The 20,487-nt window shown below is 37.6% G+C and overlaps 1 protein-coding gene across 1 annotated transcript in view; it reads left to right on the forward strand.

The window, feature by feature from the left end:
• The window catches only part of LOC127425151 (NEDD8-conjugating enzyme Ubc12-like), a 69,946-nt gene that overhangs the window by 21,373 nt on the left and 28,086 nt on the right, over positions 1 to 20,487 (forward strand). The window contains exons 2-4 of the mRNA XM_051670847.1: positions 8,082 to 8,176; positions 16,239 to 16,277; positions 18,494 to 18,597. Of these exons, the coding sequence (XP_051526807.1) occupies positions 8,082 to 8,176; positions 16,239 to 16,277; positions 18,494 to 18,597 (238 nt within the window). The remainder of the gene's footprint in view (positions 1 to 8,081; positions 8,177 to 16,238; positions 16,278 to 18,493; positions 18,598 to 20,487) is intronic.

A 20,487-nucleotide genomic window follows, 5' to 3' on the forward strand; every position in this document is an offset into this window, starting at 1 on the left:
ATCAACAACAGATGAAATGAGGGATTTGGATGTCAAAAAAAAAAAATCTATTCTAGAATAAATATTATAGACTGATGAAAAAAATTTATGGTCTCTACTAGATGGGTTCAAAAGTCTCCAAATATCTGTAAGACCAAGATTTTTACACATCCTGTGAAGCGTCAATGTTGCTTTAGGGGGCTTGCACACTTTAGCTTCACTATGATCAAGGACTGAGTCCATCAAAAGATTAAAGTCCCCTCCCAAAATTATATCATGAGGGGAGCAACATCCCTTCAAGATCTATAAAAAAGCCCTGATCATCAGCATTAGGTGCGTAAATATTAGCCAAAATCAGAATTTGCCCCTGAATTTCTGCTAAAACAATAATGACTCTTCCTAATTTATCATTAAACTGTTTGAGAAATTTGAATTGTAAATGTTTATTTACCAATATATTGACTCCCTTGCTCTTACTTGAGCCAACACTAAAGAAAACATGTCCACCCCATATCTTCCCAAATTTTTCAGCTTCCTGCGGGGAAAGATACGTTTCTTGAAGAAAGACTATATCATATTTCTTACGTTTAAGAAAATAAATAACCTTCCTTCTTTTTATGGGGTGCCCCAACCCATTCACATTCCACGTGGTGAGAGATAGTACACTCATATTAACATTTGACATTTTGATATAATAGAAAAAATAAATTGTGTGCCAAAAACAAAATTATGAAGACCACATTTCAACATTAATGCAACAATAAAACCCCGAACTTCCCCCCGAACAAAACAAACCGGAAAAAGAAAAACGTGCGCATTAACCCCATGCACGAAAGCGCCAACCGTCATCAATCCCTTTAAACTCAGAGTCCATGTACTCACAAATTTGTAACACAAAATTACATATCAAATATTTTGTAAAACAAACCCCAGCCAATAGGCAGAATAAACACAAAGAACGTGTAGACTCATTCACAGAACTGTCTCGAAGGTGTGTTCCTTCACAAAACAAATTCCAGCTGATATAAAGCTGTTCAGTTTCCTCAGTCAGACAAATGAATCTTCAGTGAGCCAGCTGATGACATAATCATTCCAGTGTCCCACGAAAATACTCCACAAATCATACTCCAGCCAACAGGAGGCATAAGCACAAGGAACTGACAGATTCATCCATAACTGTCCCGAAGTAATGTTATTTAACAAAACAAGCTCCAACCGCTAGGCGGAACCAGCACAAAAGGAAACGAAACGCGCATCCCGGTTCCTCGGATAGTCAAGAGTCAATTCATTCAGAGGCCGCATAAAAGTATATCCCAGGATTTACACAGTCCGCCAACTTTATAAAAGACATCCTTTGTGTGGGCATGTGGATATTTTGCAGTCATCCGTTCATTGTAAAAGTGATCTTCCGTCAATGCAAAAGTTTCTTTGAGGAAAAGTGTTAATCCACAAAACAAAACAAACTCCAACCACTCGGCAGAGCCAACGCGAAAGGAAACAAAAATGGCGCCCAGCTTCCTCCGAAAGCCAGAGTATGTACAGTGAGTCAATCCACTCACAAGAAAAACACCCAATGGTTACTCACCCATTGTTTAAATAAAAGACATTGCCTGATTGGGACATGTAAATACTTTGCTGCCATCCTTGGTCTGGCTGGAAACATCAGAGCAAAAGTGATCTTCCACTGATTTAAGAGTTTCTTGCATTCCCTAAACCAATCGTGTTTATCTATTGTCGAGTTCGCAAAGTCCAGGAACAAGAAAATATTGCAATTCTTCCAAGAAAGCTTTCCTTTGTTCCCCGCCTGTCGCAACACGAGATCTTTATCGGATGATCTAAAAAATTTGGCCAGAATCGATAGTGGCCTTCCTCCCTCAGCAGATCTGTAAGCTGGGACTCTGTGAGCTCGCTCGATTTGCAGCTTGTGACCTGCTCGTCTAGGAATTTCACCATATCTCTGCTCTCCTCATGCTCAGGAATTCCAACAATTCGAATGTTATTCCTGCGGCTTCTATTTTCAAGATCTTCAAGCTTTTCAAGAACACGTTCCAAATCAACTTTAGTCGCGGGTGGATTAGCGGCTAATTCCCTCTCTGATGACTCCAAAAAATCGAATTGTTTTTCAACATCTGTCACTCTTGTGACTAGCTCAGAGAATTTTTTTTTCCATCGCCGTAATCGATCGATGTATTACAGCGAGATCCTCCAAGTCCACAAGTACCTTCGTCAAAATCACCGACATGTTGGACAGTTGATGCTGGATTCCTTCTCCCTCCGTGCCATCCAAATCGAGTCCCCAGTCCACAGGCTGTCTGGGCTTTCATCTTGAACCCGTAAGTGTCATTTAATGTCTCCAGAGCCTGAGGATTTTGACTTCTTTGCCATGTTTACCTCAAACAGTAAATGTGTAACTGGGTGTATCGAATTTCACCAGATTATATCATGAAAATAATTTAAAAAAAATTAGCAAAGTGCGCAGAGCTGTCTCTCACATGTCTGCCCTTCACATGGCATCACAGTACTCCCGGCTCAGGCCATTCTTGAGAATTTGCCTTGCTTCCCCATTTCACACAATATGCACAAATGCTTCCCAGTGGTGAGCGGCACACTATCACAATTAGTGTCAAATATAAAGCACCCACTGTCCTGTTACTTGAATGCATTCACGGGCATGGATTGGATGGTAAAAATTATCGAACAAGATTATTCTATCGAAATCACACACAGACCTCTGTGTGTGAAGCTTTGCTTCAACAGCATTTTGTCCTCGACGGTTCCGTCACGGGATGTGCCTGTATTAAGTGCAGAAATTCACAATCTCCATGCAAAAGATGCAATAGAGATTGTTGCGAGCTGCCACGCCCGCAGAGGGTTTTACAGCTGCTACCTTTTCTTTCTGAAGAAAGATGGCGGGCTTCGGCCGATTTGAGATCTGAGACACTTGAACTGTGCACTTGCAAAACACCTATTCAAAATGTTAACTCAGAAACAGATCTTATCGCACATCTGCCCACAGGACTGGTTTGGGTCAATAGATCTGAAGTACGCGTACTTTCATATCCGAATTGTTCCGCATCACAGGCTGTTCTTAAGATTTGCATTCGAGAGAATGAAATGTAAATTCAAAGTCCACCCCTTCGGATTGTCTCTGGCCCCGCACATGTTGTGACTCGCTGCTGTCTGGCTCCTCTAGCACCATAGACAGCTCCAAACTTTTATAAGCAGTGTGTTATGCTGGGTCAGGTTTTCAGATGGAAAGTGGTGACCACGGATGCATTGTGTTGGGGCACGCTGTGCGAAGGTCGCCCGGCTTTTGGCACTTGGACAGGTGCAAAACGGCCGTGGCACATCAACTGCTTGGAAATGCTTCTTAGCTTTCCATTCTGACATAGTGAATCATCATGTTCTGATAAAGTCAGAAAATATGTCAGTGGTAACGTACATAAATCACCAGGGTGGCACTCGATCGCTACCAGTGATGAGCCTCACGCAATGCCTCCTTGTGTGGAGCACACGCCATCTCCCATGCTGTCACGCCAGGGACCGATGGTGGGGGAAGGGAGACTTCAATACCCAGATGGTTCTGAGGATTTGGGAAATGTTCGGCAAAGCAGAAGTCGACCTATTCGCCTCCGCGGAGACAGCCCACTGCCCTCTTTTGGTATTCCATTTCCCAAGCCCCACTAGGGGTGGATGCCTTGGCCCACAAGAGGCCAATGAAACATAAATATGCATTTCCCCGTTACGTCTCCTACAATCTGTCATCAGCGAAGTCCATGAGGACATAGGAAACAGTTCTGTTGGTTGCGCCAAAATGGCCCAACCAGCCATGGTTTCCGGAAATGGAGATATTAGACGGCCCCCCATGGAAAATACCGCTGAGGGGGGATATGCTCTCTCAAGCGCAGGAGCTGTGGAACCTACACATATGGCCCCTGAATGGAGAACAGCGAACAAGCGTGCATTGGCTCAGTCTGTAATGAACACCATTTTGCAGGCTAGAGTGCTGTCTACGAGACACCTCTTTGCACTAAAATGGTGTGTGTTTGCGGATTGGTGCTCTTCACGCAGCAAAGATCCAGTGAATTGCTCCATAATGGAGATCCTTAATTCCTTCAAGAGTGGTTGGATGCAGGTCTTACACCATCAATGCTTAAGGTTTATGTAGCGACCATCTTTGCATTTCACGCCCTAGAGGCTGGCTCCTGTATAGACAGACATGATCTGATCATAAAGTTGAACCCCCCCCTCCCTGCTACGGTTCCAACATGGGACTTAAATCTGGTGCTGAGGGTGCTCACGAGCCCCCCGTTCGAACCATTGGAATCCGTTGAGTTGCATGTGCTCTCTCTAAAGGCGGCACTGCTGTTGGCTCTGACCTCATTCAAACGGGTTGGTATACAGGCACTGTCAGTTGACAGTTCATGTCTGGAATTCAGTCCAGGGCTTTCGAAAGCCACCATCAAACCCAAAAAAGACTATGTGCCTAAGGTGCTTTCCACGCCCTTTAGGGCTCAGATAGTCCACCTACAAGCTTTCTCTTCTCCACCGACTAATTCGGATCAGTAGCAGTTAGCGCATTTATTATGCCCCATGAGGGCATTGCACACGTATGTGGAGTGCACCCGCCAGTTTAGACTGTCAGATCAGCTCTTCGTTTGGTATGGAGGATGCACAAAAGGCATGTCCATTTCCAAACAAAGGCTCTCTCACTGGATCATTGATGCGTTTGCCCTCGCTTGTGAATCACAGGGTGTAAGATGCCCGATTGGCATAAAAGCGCATTAACTAGAGGGTTACTCTAGTTATACTCCTCATACATACTCCCCATACTCCAAATGGGCATGGACAAACAGTGTATTTAAAACAGGGTAAATACCTCATTCAGACGCATCTTATTTATACATGAGATACATCAATATATCCATAACATTTATGGAACAACTTGCATCTGCACAACGAAACGAATGAACGTGAACCTGAAGTAAATGACGCGCTAGTCAGAATATGCGTAATTTGTGCTGCGTAACTTGCGTTGTAAATGCGCAGTTTCCAAAAGAAACACGCTACACGCAATGTATCCTTTCACGGAAAGTGAATAAGTCTCTAAAGCATGAATAATTCAGAATACAGGCTAACTTCTAAAAATTAGTTAATACATCAGTCTGTTTATTATTATTTCAGTAGCTCAGGTTTTTAGACAGTAGGCCTATGTTCATATATACTCTGTTTGATACACTGATAAAATGATTATAATTTTTCTTTTTCTAAATATTTGAATATTTGATAAGTTTGGTCTGTTACAGTTTGATTTTTTTTTTTTTTTTTTTTTTGGCCCAGTTTGCACATCATCAGGTAGAAGATATTCGTTGACTAAAATTTTGTCATTTTTGTTAGAGTAAAACTGACTAAAATTAATGAATATGACATGGCAAAATATTGACTATTTTTAAAGGACATTTTCATCAAAAGACTAAAACTGTGACTAAAATTTAAAAAAAAAATTAACACAGCAGTTGATAAAGCAAGTGAAACTGTAAGCCTAATAACACTGTAAACTATAAACATAAAATGAGCAATAATGGGGATGAAATATACTTTATTAAACATGAAAATAATATGTACAAGTAGTCAATTAGTAAACATGCACAGTATCTTCCCCTGACAACGTAGATACATCGTAACGCGTGTAATGTTCGATTCATAAAAGCATGACAACCCTACCAGACAACATACTGTATCCAAGCATTATAGCAGGTAAACAACTTTGCCAAACGTAAAACAGATAAACATCTATCCAGCCTGCAGCGATGCTGTTCTGAACTGTGAGTTTGACTGAACTGAACAGTGTCCTCAGCTGGAACACGTGACAGCTGTTATTTCCTTCCTGTGTTTAAGGACATGACGTCATGACGCAAAGAGGAACGACATAAGCCAGCGATTTCTTGCCAAATCCGACCCAACAGCTCAAAATACAAATCATTTTTATAGGCTTACTGAAATGAATTGGGGGGAGGTAAGGACATTGTTTTGAACACTGATTGTTTATGTACTTAATCAGTAATGGCAATTTGTTCATTTTAAACCAAAAAATCTTACATAGTGCATCTCATTAAAAGTCATTAAATAGCATTATGATGCAGAAATTGTTGTCTTATTGACCAAGTCTCAGGTGCATGGCAAATGCAAAGGATTCTGTGGTGCGGTCAGTGCTGGGTAGATTACTTCTAAATTCTGATCCGGAACTAATTACAAATTAAAAGACTAAAATTACCATCTGTAATGCAATCTCTTGCATTATATTTGTGGGTAATCTAATCTGATTACTTTTAGATTACTTCTGACCTAACTTGTTTGTAGGTGATGTCATGTTTGTTAGATTTTGTCACATGAATTTGAGTAGGATAATCTCTAACAATTTGACATAATGCTACTTAAATTTATTTAAGAACACTTGCTCAAAGAATCAAAATATGAAAATTGATACTATTCGATTATCTGATTGATATGCAATTTACTCACTATTTGTCTGTTACCAATTAAATAAAAAAGTGAAGTAAAAAAGGCACATAGATTTATGAAGCACAAAAACACATGAACTGATATGTATGTTTTTTTCAAAGATGGCAGAAATATTTGAATATTTTTTTAGAAGACTATTTTTATTTATTTTTTTAGAATAACTGTCTTCTAGGTTTTTTTTTTTTTTTTCAGACTTCCAAAATCAATAATTAGTGAAGGTCACTGGATATGATGTAGACATAGTATTTTACAGCTATACATAAGCAGTGTTTAGTTACTTGCATAATTATTCATAATAATTTTTTTTATCATAATTATTATTGTTTAATTATTAATAATGAGAAGGCATGGTCTAACCGTTTGAGTGGTGCTTTTGTCCAGAAATTCAGAAAGCATTGAGCGCAAATGTATTTACATGATATAAAAATACGGATGGAGTTGGAGCATGTTTCCCCCCATAATGCTGATAGAGCTCTAGGCCCTCCATCAATGACAGAATCAAATATGTTTGAGTTTAATCAGCATTTCTTATGGGAGTTTTTCTAGAATTAAGGAAATGCACTCTGGGGCGCATTATACAAACGTGGTCGTACTCCGGCAATTAAAATGTGTTCTTCATGCAAACACACCTTCTTTAGATTTGATGTGGAATAGTTTGCAGTGGACAGGATATTACATTTACATTGCACAGTGATGTTTTTGCCCTGTGTCTCCTTAAAAGTGAAATAATCTTTGTAAATCTAGTGGTAAAATGCTGACACCACACCATCTTCAGTGTAATTCTAGCCATATGGCTAGTGTCCAGGATCATCCTTCCCCATCCCCTCCCCCTCTATTCCAAAAACACTCGAAGACTTACCTAAAGTATATCAGCGGTAGGCTGCTTTCAAATAAAAAATTTTAATTTATAAAAAATAATTGGTGGGAACAATAAATTATGAACAACTTACTGATTTTGCCTCTGTATGAAATCAATAAAAAGTAACTAATCTGATTTAAGAGTATTTTAAAATGTAATTTAATTTAATTACAAGTATTTGATTTTTGTAATCTGATTACATAATCCACAGTACTATATGTAGTCTGTTACATGTTGTGTGCTATATTTTCTTTTGAAATTATACTGTAGATTTGTGTGATGAACAGACAGAAATTTAAGTGATTATTCACTGTAAATCTATCCACCCATGTTTTGTACTTGATCATAATTTTGGCAAGATTTTTCAGGACTCCTTAAAATCATAAAATAACATTCACAACCTATTTTTGAATTGTAATTTATGTGAAACCAATGTTCAATGGGTAAAAAATGAAAATTGGGACTTTATCCATTGGCAATTGATTGTTTCCATCCCAAAAGTTTCAGTCTATTGTGGAGGACTACTCCCCTCCTGAAACACAGACAGCAGCCGTTGGTTGAAAGTTAATCAACTATAGTCAGCTTTTGGTCAAGTTACAGACTCAATTTTGTTTTAATAAAGAGTCAATTTAGATTTGATGTTTACTTTAATATTCAGCAGTTGGTTTAGAACAGCATTTGAAATGTGTAATGGTCATGTTTCTGTATCTTTGTGTGTCAGATATCAACGAGCTGAACCTTCCAAAGACCTGTGAGATTGTTTTTCCTGACCAGGATGATCTGCTCATCTTTAAACTAATCATCTCACCAGACGAGGTTTGATTTCAGTATTTTTTTTCTCACTCCATTCATTCATTCATTCCTCTACAGTGAGTAAAAATAAGCTGCCAAACAACATGATTTATGATAATACAAGCAATGAAGTGAAGGCTCGGGTAAACTTAGTATTTCCACCTTCTGGGTTGTCTCGCACATGGTCAAGGGCTCAGTTTTTCAAAGTATACTTTTTTGACCGCAAGCGAATACAAACGCGTGTGTTTGACGACGCATGCTCACTACAACAGCTTTGTCATACTGTTTTAGTACTGTTGACGATGCGCACAGACGAGGACTGTCCAAATTTTAAGAAAATGTTAGCCATTCTCAGACAGACTGCTCGTGGAGAAATTTGCATTGCGCTGATTGTGCATGATCCGATCAGCAACGCAGTCAAACAAAGTATACTTTGGAAAGCTGAAGTATGTAATTTCTTCGACACTAGCGCCACCGAATGGAATTGCAAAAATAAACAATGTTTTCAATACAGCTTTCTGAATACACCCCTCATCTGCAGTTGTTCAAACAGTCAGATTGTCCCGCCCCCAACTCAACAACTCAAAACACAGGAATTTTAATAGCGCCTTAGAGACAATGTCAAGGCAGTGCTATAGTTAAGTCCGTTTTGTTAGATTTGGGAGTATTGGTTAATTCAGGTGAGTCATTGTGTCCTGCTCCTGTGGTATTGACATTTGAGCAACAACATTTTTTTTGTTGCTGTTGGAAAGCAAAAATGAGCGCATCAGTTGGAAGTTGCTGGACAAGAAATTGAAAAAGTTGACCTGAAAAACTTTAATAGGTTTAAGCGGAGTTTCTTGCTTGTTTTATATTTGTAAATATGATGGACAGCAGTTTGAATTATGAAAGATTGACAGATTTGAAACATGGTACTCATACACAACATTGAGAAAAACAGCGAGATGCAATGGTGAAAGTAGTCCATTTAGCACGATTTTCATAGAAAAAGAATAAAACAACAGCACCCAGTAAACACAATTACGTTTAATAAGAGTTTTTTTTTTTTTCACATTGTGAAAAGGTTGTGAAAACATTTACGACAGATGTCATGTTCTTTTTAATATTATAAAAATGTATTTTCACAATGTTGCAGAAATGTTATGATATCACGTCCGCAAATCTCCTTGTGACGTTTAAGAAACCTACTTGCAACATTCAGCCTGGTACTTCACGTACTGTCATTAAAAGATTTTTAATTTACATTTTTTTTTTTTTTTATCATGTTATCTTCCAAAGCAAAGTGTTTATTTAACAACAAAATAAATGGTTCTTAGACTTAAGCAGTGTCTTTTTATATTTCTTCATATTAATTTTCAGAATTTAAATTGTCCTAGGCTACATCAGCATATTTAATTACGTTAAACGCCAAACACATTTTCTTACTCTTATTTATTTAGCCTTTAAGGAATAGTTCACCCAAAAATTTTAATTTAGTCATACTTTACTCACCCCTGTGTTGTTATAACCCCTGTTGACTTTCATTCTTTTTCTAAAAAAAAAAAAAAAAGAGTACTGATTTTTTTTTTTTTTTAACTTAAGTAAAAGTACTGCTACTGAAGAAATAATTCACTTGAGTACAAGTAGAAGTACTAAGAAATATCATGACTTAAGAGTAAATCATTTTTTTTAATTGCCGAAAAACAAAGTAATTACGTTATAACGTTACAAGTTACTTTATGAAAATTATATTATATATATAGTATATATGCTTCCATTTTTAGAACATAAAGACATTTTTGTTCTTGAAAGAAATTGATGCTTCCTTTCACCAAGGATGCACCAAGGAAGTTGTATTTATTAAATTTTTTCTTTACCCATGATGGCAAACATACTGTCACCTATTCCTTATGAAAACATTCTAAAGTGCTAATTTGGTACTCAAGAAAATGTTCTTATTATTAGAACAATTGAAAATGGTTTAGCTACCATGCGGAAATCACGATACAGTGGGATTTTTCCTCATTTGCTGAGGTATTGAGTTCTTACAAGTTGCTTTACACTTGCAAGTCAAATTTTGGTTTTAAAAATAGGCAAAAAAGAATTTCCTGAGTCCTGAAATTAGATTTTCTCCCAAAATCTATTGTCTTAAAGAGATGCTATTCCATGCAATTCTGTTTTGAAAAAATAATCTCTAACCAGGATAGAAAGGGAAGTGGACAGCCTAGATGAACAACAAAAAGACAAGTAAATCACAGTCTCTAGTTTGAGAAACAGACTCCTCACAGGCCTTAAACTAGCAGCTTCTAAATACCAAAGACCTGCATTGCTGCAAGAGGATTCTTGGACAAACAGAACATTTTAAGAATACATTTATTTAAATAGAAATAGCCATTTGTGACATTCTAAATGTCTCAAAATAGCCTCTAAACTACATAATGTGCATTGTGACTGAAACACATTCCTGTCTCAGGTTTATTCTCATTCACGTATGTCCAAGTATTTTGGCTATTAAGTTAACACTGTACAAAACTAATATAATGCAATATCATAGAAGAGGAAATTTATCGTCTATGATATTGCAGCAATTATCCAGATATGGAATGAGATTATTAAGCAAACTGTTATCAACCCCTACATGCCAACTGAATGAAATAAGGCAAAAATAAAAAATTCTCACAGTGTTTAGTGAGAGATATGATTGATTCAAACACAAAAAGGGGTTGTTCTGTATATGTATTATTGTATAACAGTTGTAAATATTGCTGAAAACAGCAATGATGGGCCCAAGCACCATGGGTCCATTTCCACCCGGTGGCTATCGGAAAACAATGCAAGGTGGACACATGTATTTGGCATTTGACATTATTCTAAACAATTTTGAAGCAATATGGGTAAATCAAAGAGGACTATTTTAAAGCCTGTTTTAAGAGCCACACTTCCTGCTGCCAGGTGGTAGTGCTATGACCATGACCCAAAATAGTCACATCCGTGTGATTAGCCCCAAGACTAAACATACATCTCAATTTTGAGATCACACATTACACACAGAAGATATGTGACACGTCCTGTTTCCCATTTTTCGCCATTAATTTTATGCCTCGCCATGGCAACTCCATTTGATATATGAAAAATCTGTTCACAGTTTAGCATTTTTAATGTCTTGGCATAATGTTGTCTAAATGTGGTGACAGTCTCATTAATACCCTAGGAGGAGTATTTCAAAGATCAGCGACTGCAATATTCAAAAAATCAAAAATGTCTGACATCCAGCTGGGCGGAGCTAATAATTGTAATTATGAAAGTTGTCTGGCTTGATGAGAACTATATACAGTATGTACCAGTTTTGGTGACTGTAGGTGAAAATGGGATGCTACAGAGGCCGTCTTGCATACCCATTTTAACCCTTATGTTCTGTTGCTTCACTTCCTCGTTGTTTGGGGTCACTGTTACCCCAGTGATTAAAGTGTGAAAATGATAATTATAATTATGAAATAAACCTTTTTTTCTGCTTAAATGTTCCTTTCATCCTGAGATTATTGAACTGAGAAAAGAATAGAAATAAGTGTATCATTAACTCTTACATTTACTGAAGTAGGAATGTGCATTTCAGAAAAGCAACTAAATACAGAAATAACCATATCATTTCTTAATTTACACAAAATAATGAAAAATAAATATATCTGAATATGTTCTATATATGTTATTGAACAAATATAAATATCCCTTTTATTTAAAAAAAATTTTAATTAATAAAATATATATTTTTTTTTAATAAAATAAATAATAAATAAAATAAATTTCCAAAATAGTAACATTACTTAAGTTTGTGGTCAATCTGACCGCAGTCAAATATCATTGTTTTAAAAAAAAAGAAAAATTAAGTAAATGCAAATGTGCTTTTTTTTTTTTACTACACACTCACTAACCAGGCAAACTAACTGTGTGCAAATTTACATTATATACACATCGTCTGGGCAACAGGACAGCCAAATGTAAATTTCATGCAAATTTCAAGGGCACATTTCAGGAAAAAAAAAACATTAAATCTAAAAATAACCATATAACTTTTGATTACACAAAATAATAAATAAAAAAATGATGTTGTACAGAATTTTCAAGCCGCTTACAGGCACAGTTAACTTAGTGTATGTAAACTTCTGACCCACTGGAATTGTGATATAGTCAATTAAAAGTGAAACAATCTGTCTGTAAACAATTGTTGGAAAAATTACTTGTGTCAAGCACAAAGTAGATGTCTGAAATGACTTGCTAAAAATATAGTTTACTAATATGAAATCTGTGGAGTGGTTAAAAAACGAGGTTTAATGACTTCAGACTAAGTGTATGTAAACTTCTGACTTCAACTGTATATTGTTCTCATCAAGCCGAACAACTTTCATAATTACGGTTATTAGCTTGCCCAACAGGAAGTCGGCCGTTTTGAATTTTCTGAAAATCGCAAGTTCTTAACTTTTAAATACTCCTCCTAGGGGATTCATGTGTCTAGCACCAAATTTGTGCAACATCATGCCAAGATATTGTAGATGCTAAATTGCGAATGGTACAAACAGCGTTGATGTAAGAGTTTCTTGCATTCCTTGAATCGATCACGTTTCTCTCTTGTCAAATTCGTAAGGTCTGGTAACAAGAAAATGTTGTGGTTCTTCCAAGAAAGCCTTCCTTTACTCCTCGCACAACACAAGATCTTTATCAGATGATCTCAGAAATTTGGCCAGAATTGATCGGGGCTTGTCTCCCTCAGCAAATCTCCGAGCCGGGACACTGTGAGCTCGCTCGATTTCCAGCTTGTGGCCTGTTATGTCAAGCAGACTCTGGAAGAGCTCATCTAGGAGTTTCACCATATCTCTGCCTTCCTCGTTCTCAGGAATTCCAATAATTCGGACGTCGTTTCGCTGATTACGATTCTCAAGGTCTTCCAGTTTTTCCCAGACGCTCTGCAAATCTGCCTTGGTTGCTAGCAGATTAGCAGCTAATTCCCTCTCCGATGACTGCAGATAATCGATCCGTTTCTCGACGTCCGACAATCTTGTAACCTACTCTGAGAATTTCGCCTCCATCGCCGTAATCGATCGACGTATATTAGCAAGATCCTCCAAGTCCGCTTTGTCCTTCGTCAGCATCACAGACATGTTGGACAGTCGACGCTGAATTTCTCCCGTCGCACTGTCCAAACTGAGTCCTGGTCTGCGGCCCTGTCTGGGGTATCAGCTTGAGCACGTTAGTGTCTTTTAATGTCTCCAGAGCCCGAGGATTTTGAATTCATTGAAATATTGTCTTCATTGTATAGTTATTAAACACTGTATCGAATCACACCGGTTTAGGATACAAAAAGAATTAAAAACTAGCAAAGTGCGCAGAGCTCGCCGTTCACACGTCCGACCCACGCATGGTGTCATACGAGTCTCATAAATGATGTATTCTTAAAAATGTCTGTTTATCCAAGAATCCTCTCGCAGCAATGCAGGTCTTTGGCATTTAGAAGCTGCTAGTTTAGGACCTGTGAGGAGTCTGTTTTTCAAACTAGCGACTGTGATTTGCTTGTCTTTTTGTTGTGCATCTGGGCCGTCCACTTCCCTCTCTATCCTGGTTAGAGATTCTTTTTTTCAAAACATTATTGCATGGAATAGCCTTCATCTCTCTAAAACAATAGACTTCAGGAGAAAATATAATTTCAGGTGAAATGTGTTTCTTTTTGCCTGTTTTTAAAACCAAAATTTGACTGCAAGTGTAAAGAACTCAATACCTCAGCAAATAGGGAAAAACCCACTGTATCGTGATTTCCGTATGGTAGCGCAACCATTTTCAATTGTTCTAATAATAAGAACATTTTCTTGAGTACCAAATTAGCACTTTAGAATGCTTTTGTAAGGAATAGGTTTGCCATCACGGGTAAAGAAAATTTGGAATAAATACCACTTAAAACAGTTATTTCAAACCGTAATAATAATTTGCAATTAATGATTTTGGCAGTATTTTTGATCAATTAAATGCATCCTTAGTGAAAGGAAGTATCAATTTCTTTCAAGAACAAAAATGTCTTTGTGTTTTAAAAATGGAAGCGTATAATTCTAATATAATATAATTTTCATAAAGTAACTTAATGCAATTACTTGTAGTTTATCAGCAAACTACTTATTTACTCTTCCTAAACCCTAACCCTCGCCACAGATGACACAGGTCATATTTTTCCTATATTTTGCCAAATGCAAAAATATATGTGAAGCCTCACTTTTATCAGTACATAGTAAAAGCTCAAGAAAAGCCTAAATATCTTACTCTGACTGTGCTCCAAAGCACAACATTTCCATTCGTAATCATGTCATTTAACTGTATGGTCTTCTGTCATTTTTACACATTCGTAAGTTGTATTTTATGTTTTGTGCATACCTATAAACTTACCGTAGTGGATTTCACCCCTTTCTCTCCTTGTTGAATGCAGTTGACTCACATGCCTAACTGAACGAACAACATCAGTGTTTCCCTACGATTTTTTTCAGCAGTAGCGCTGTTATGCGCACATCCACAAGCCCGCAACGTGGGACCCATATTAATGCGTATCGGTGGAGGTTACAGGTTACAATTACAAGTTAACAGATTTTAAACATATGGAAAACTCATAGCTTGGTTCATAATAATTATGAATATTTTCCATAGTTCTTCCATAATTCCATAGTTTTAAAATATTTGTAATAAGAACATGGTAACTGTTGGTAAAACTATACATGGCTGTTTTCAAGTTATCATCCTCATATTTGAAATAGAACATTATCAGACTTGTGGCTTTAGCTCCATTGTATTTCTATGAAAGAAAGTCAGTCTCATATATTATTTTATATAAATATGTTATGAAAAAACTTGATCACTTTACAAAAAATTTGATATTTTCTAACTAGTTTTCTTCATGACTTTTATTAATTCTGACTTTTGGGCAACAAACTTTAATGTGTTGTCTTTCAAAAGAGAGTGATGTACTACAGCCCTTAAATTTTGAGTTTGTATTTTTAGGCATGTGGGCAAAACAAGGGGCCACAGGTTAACAGGATAAACAATTGTAAAAGAGTGATTAAGGAAGTGATTCATGGAGAAATCTTAGCTTTATGAGAGTGTGTGATTGTGTATTTATCCCCTCGTGGCTTGCCGTAGAACACGAATACCGTATGCAGCTTTCAGTGAGTTAAGAAATGACTTCGCGTAAAAACAGACTGTTTGCTTTCTGAATTAATTAGTCATTTTTGTTTGGAAAAACTCTTGGTGACAGAATCGTATGGATTATAATCAACATTTGTGAAAATAGCAGCTGAGTGTGATGAAGATGTTCAGATCAGCTTGACATCTTGTCAGTTCTTCAGTAAAAGAAGAAGCTCATTGGTCATTTGAGGAGAACACAAGACCTCGCCTCGGTGATAGAGCGATTTATTTTTATTTTTTTCTGACATGTTGGATTCCTTTTTCTGTTGCTGGAACCATTAACTCAGCAGGGAGTCCCAACGGTCAAGTAATAATGACCTCCTGCTGGCAGACACTAATGCGCACTTCGTCTCCCTCTGCCTGGCTGGTGATTATGTTAATGAAGCTCACATCTGAAACTCACTTGAAAAATCGGCTAGTGTTACACCAGCTTATGAACTCAGTTTTCATGTTACTCTGCTCTTTGCTGATGATCATTGCTTTTGGTGGCAGCAAGCAGTAGTATGGCACTGTGGCATTCAGTTCCCATAGCATTAGCTACTGACACAGCATCAAAGACGTGATGCTCTTCCCTTCAGCAGAAAATATAACTAAGATTGATCTGAGCTCCTGATATGTGCACTGTCACTGTGAGATGCGCGCCTTAGAGGGCAGAGCTTATGTGCCTTTTGCCAGTGAATTGGCAAGATTCTCTAAGAGCTTCAGTAATCGTCATTCAGGTTATATACAGGGAACTGGGGTTTATACATAGTCCAGATGTTTAATTGGTGTCAAAGTAACAAAACTCTGCTGACTCCACTATACGCTTATGCTTTTATACACGCACATTCTCCCATAAAGTATGGACACTTATAAATTGCATATGCATTCATCATTTTGTCTTTTTTTTTTTCAGGGTTTCTACAAAGGAGGGAAGTTTGTCTTCAGTTTTAAGGTAAACAGTAGTTTCAGCCACAGTAACATTCAAGCACCTTATTTACCAAAACCACAGCAAATCATGTTTACTAGGTAAACATTACATACATAATATTTAAATGTTAACACTTTAAATGCTAACAATTTATAGTAACGTCTTACTTATAAGCCTGTGAAAAAGTATTTGCCTGAATTCTTCTATTTTTGTGTATTATTTCATACTAAATTGATTTAGATCTTCAAACGAGATATAACAAAACAAAGGCAACCTGAGTGTGACGAGGAGGAGGGCGTGGCCAGGCCGTGAGGATGCTGCTTCCTCCTTTCCTGGGATTCGGCACCAATGTAACACGGTTCGGGAAAGGAGGAACCGGGAACCGGATGCACATTCAACAAGACTTTAATTTGACACAAACACTGAACTGAAACATAACATGTCTACACACATACAGCTCTGTGTGTGTGTGTCTCTCTTTCTCTCTCTCTTGTGCGTCCTCACGGCCCGGCCACGCCCTCCTCCTCGTCACACTGAGTAAACACAAAATACAGTTTTTTTAAATATGTATTTTTTTATTGAAGCAAAAAAGTTATCCAACACCTATATCACCCATGTGAAAAACTATCTGCCCCCTTAAACTTAATAGCTGGTTGTGCCACCTTTAGCAGCAACAACTGCAACCAATTGCTTCCGATAACTGGAGGTCAGTCTTTCACAATGCTGTGATGGAATTTTGATCCCCTCTGCTGTGCAGAACTGATTTAGTTCAGCCACATTGGAGGGTTTTCAAGCATGAACTTCCCATTCAAGGTCCTGACACAGCATCTCAATCGGGTTCAAGTCAGGACTTTGACTAGGCCACTCCAAAACTTTAATTTAGCTTCTTTTGAGCCATTCAGAGGTGGACTTACTCCTATGCTTTGGATCATTGTTTTGCTGCATAATCCAGTTGCGCTTGAGCTTCAACACACTGACTGATGACCGGACGTTCTCATTTAGGATTTTCTGGTAGAGAGCAGAATTCATGTTTCCCTCAATTATTGCAAGTCGCCCTGGCCCTGAAGCAGCAAAGCATCCCCACACCATTACACTACCACCACCATGCTTGACCGTAAGTATGATGATCTTTTTGTAGAATTCTGTGTTTGATTTACGCCAGATGTAACGTGACCACTGTCTTCCAAACAGTTCCACTTTCGACTCATCAGTCCACAGAACATTCTCCCAAAAGGTTTGAGGATCGTCAAGGTGTGTTTTAGCAAAATTCAGATGAGCCTTAATGTTCTTCTGGGTTAGCAGTGGTTTTCGCCTCGCCACTCTTCCGTGGGTGCCGTTTTTGGCCAGTGTCTTTCTGATAGTGGAGTTGTGAACAGTGACCTTTATTGATGCGAGAGAGGTCTTTAGTTTCTTGGATGTTGTCCTTTGCTTTTTTGTGACTTCCTGGATGAGTCGTCGCTGTGCTCTTGGAGGAATTTTGGAAGGTCGACCACTTCTGGGAAGGTTCACTACTGTGCCGAGTTTTCTCCATTTGGAGATAATGGCTCTCACTGTGGTTCTTTGGAGTCCCAGAGCCTTTGAAATAGCCCTTCTCAAACTGATGTATTTCAGTCACCTTTTTCCTCATCATTTTTGGAAATGTTTTCAACCTTGGCATAGTGTGTTACTGGGTGAGACCTTTTAGCCAACTTCATGCTGCTGAAAAAGTTCAATTTAGGTGTTGATTTGATTGAACAGCGCTGGCAGTAATCAGGCCTGGGTGTGTCTAGTCCAGCTGAACCCCATTATGAATGCAGTTTCATAGATTTGGGGATTAAGTAACTAAGGGGGCAAATACTTTTTTCACACATGCCCAGGTGGTATTGGAATTTTTTTTTACTTCAATAAATAACATTACCATTTAAAAACTGTATTTTGTGTTTAATCGGATTGCCTTTGTTTTATGTTAGATTTTGTTTGATTTTTTTAAAACAATTTATTATGAGATATACACAAAAACAGAAGAAATCAGGATGGGGTAAATACTTTTTCACAGCACTGTAGTTGCCTTTGCATTTAAAACTGGAATAGGAGAAAGTATTTTAACATCAAAATAATTAGACAGTTCACCTTTAAGTCACTTAAATGTTTGTACTGCTTTATCCTAGTTTGAAAAGTAATCTAGAAAATAGCACTAGTTGTCAGTTAACTTCTAGTTGATTTTAAAAGCATCTGAAGGTCATATGTTGTTCTCTCTTCAGGTAGGACAGGGATACCCCCACGACCCTCCAAAAGTCAAATGTGAAACAATGGTCTATCACCCCAACATTGACCTGGAAGGAAACGTCTGTCTAAATATTTTGAGGTATTGTATGCACTGTTAAATCTTTTCTCATATTTCTCATAACTATCATATACCAACTGACCATCAAATGCCTGACACTAGTGCTTAACATTAAGCTTTTACAGGTACTTGGACAAGTAAAACTGATTGTTATAATGATGATGATTGTTATATTGAAAATTAGAATCTTATTAATCTAAAATTATATATTTTTGTTCTGATTTCATCATTTTCATATGGCATTGCTAGGTTCACGCCTTCATTCAGTTGATTTAATACCTTGTAGAGGTGCTGTCATCTTGTGTTTCATATATGTGGAATTACGATAATGTGGAAAAGTGAATCTGGAGTGCAGTGTAAGAGACCTGGGTAGGGTTGCACCAGCTGTGAAGAATGTAAAGTTCACACTAAGGGCTTAGTAACTACTAGTTAGTTTGTAACTAAGTCAGTGCTTAATTTGGTTGCACCACCTTTTCTTAAGGCAAACCTTAGCTAGTAGGTTGTAAGCTCTCCGTAAAGTAATGCGTAGTCGCATAATATGACGTTTACTTGTATTGATCCAATAAGCAGCCTTCAAATTTGAACACAAAAGTGTTAAAATGCCATGCATTTCAGTTTTATTTTGTTACGGTTAATGTTCAGACCTTGTTTTCTCACATAACTGTCAGCTGTTACAAATTATATCCCCATTTAAATAGATTTAATTAATAGTATTTTCAGCCTATGTAAATAATATTATTCAGGAACTGCATCTAAAATTAATAACGGGCAATAAATAAATACTAATACAACAGGCTGGAAAAACAGACATTATTTTAATATCCTATATATATTTTGAATGTGTTGAAACTTGACACCGGGCGACGCACCCTGAAAACTGCACGGTTAGGTTTCATGCTGAAGAGCCGCTTAAAAGTACGTTTTTTTTCTCTCTCTCTCGTAATTGTAAACGAGTGTAAATGTCAACATCATACTGTATGTCGAAAGGATTGATGCCTGTCACGCAAATCATGAGCTCATTGATGTCATAAAATATCCGTCTGCTTTTTTATTCCAACCGTTACTCCTGGTCGGAGGCTTCTGTAAATATTTAGTTCATATGTAGGGTTACGTTCTACCTAAGTTTAATGGTGCAACGCTCACATTTTTGGTAATTGCATAAATTGTGATTTAGTGCCCATTTACGCCATAACTAGGCTAAGTTGTAACTTGTGTATAGCTGGTGCAACCAGCCCCTGGACCGTAAACTAAAAACGTAATTGATCAAAGCCGTCATTATATAGTTTATGATTTGTCGCTTTAACGCATTTCCAGATAAATACCTGCAATTTTCAGTTTAGAGGTCATGTGTGAACACAAACCGCTGTTTGAAAATACTGGTAAATGTAGCACTGGCTATATACCTGAATGAGAAGTTGTAACATTACCTGAAAAGTTCAGGTTTGATGCTGTGTGAACAGAGTCATAACTAGTGGTCAACTGATATATCGCCGATGCCGATAAATCAGCCAATATATTTTCTCGTTTTGCCGATTTGTTTCTTGAGGGCACTGAGAATCACCTGCTTGCATGTGAAGCAACTGAGACATGTAAACGACCAGTCATGGTTCATTTTGTTGTTATGTGCCATCATGTTGCTACAATAATAGACCGGTGTGCAACACAGTGTCATTTAAACGGTCCGCATATCAGAGCAGCGGCATGATGTTAAAGTGCTCGCCTGTTTCATTCTCCCTCTCTCTCCTCAACAGTTCCCTGTAACTTTTAATTCTCGTCTAATGATAAAAAGGCAAATATCAATAAAACTAATATCATATACTGTCTGCAAATATGTGCATATTTTGTTTAAACAGATGTAATAACCCAACCTCACACAACTTGAGCAGATCCAGCATCCTGTGGAGTGCTCAT

This window comes from Myxocyprinus asiaticus, chromosome 34 (genome assembly GCF_019703515.2).
Source record: "Myxocyprinus asiaticus isolate MX2 ecotype Aquarium Trade chromosome 34, UBuf_Myxa_2, whole genome shotgun sequence".
NCBI lineage: Eukaryota > Metazoa > Chordata > Actinopteri > Cypriniformes > Catostomidae > Myxocyprinus > Myxocyprinus asiaticus.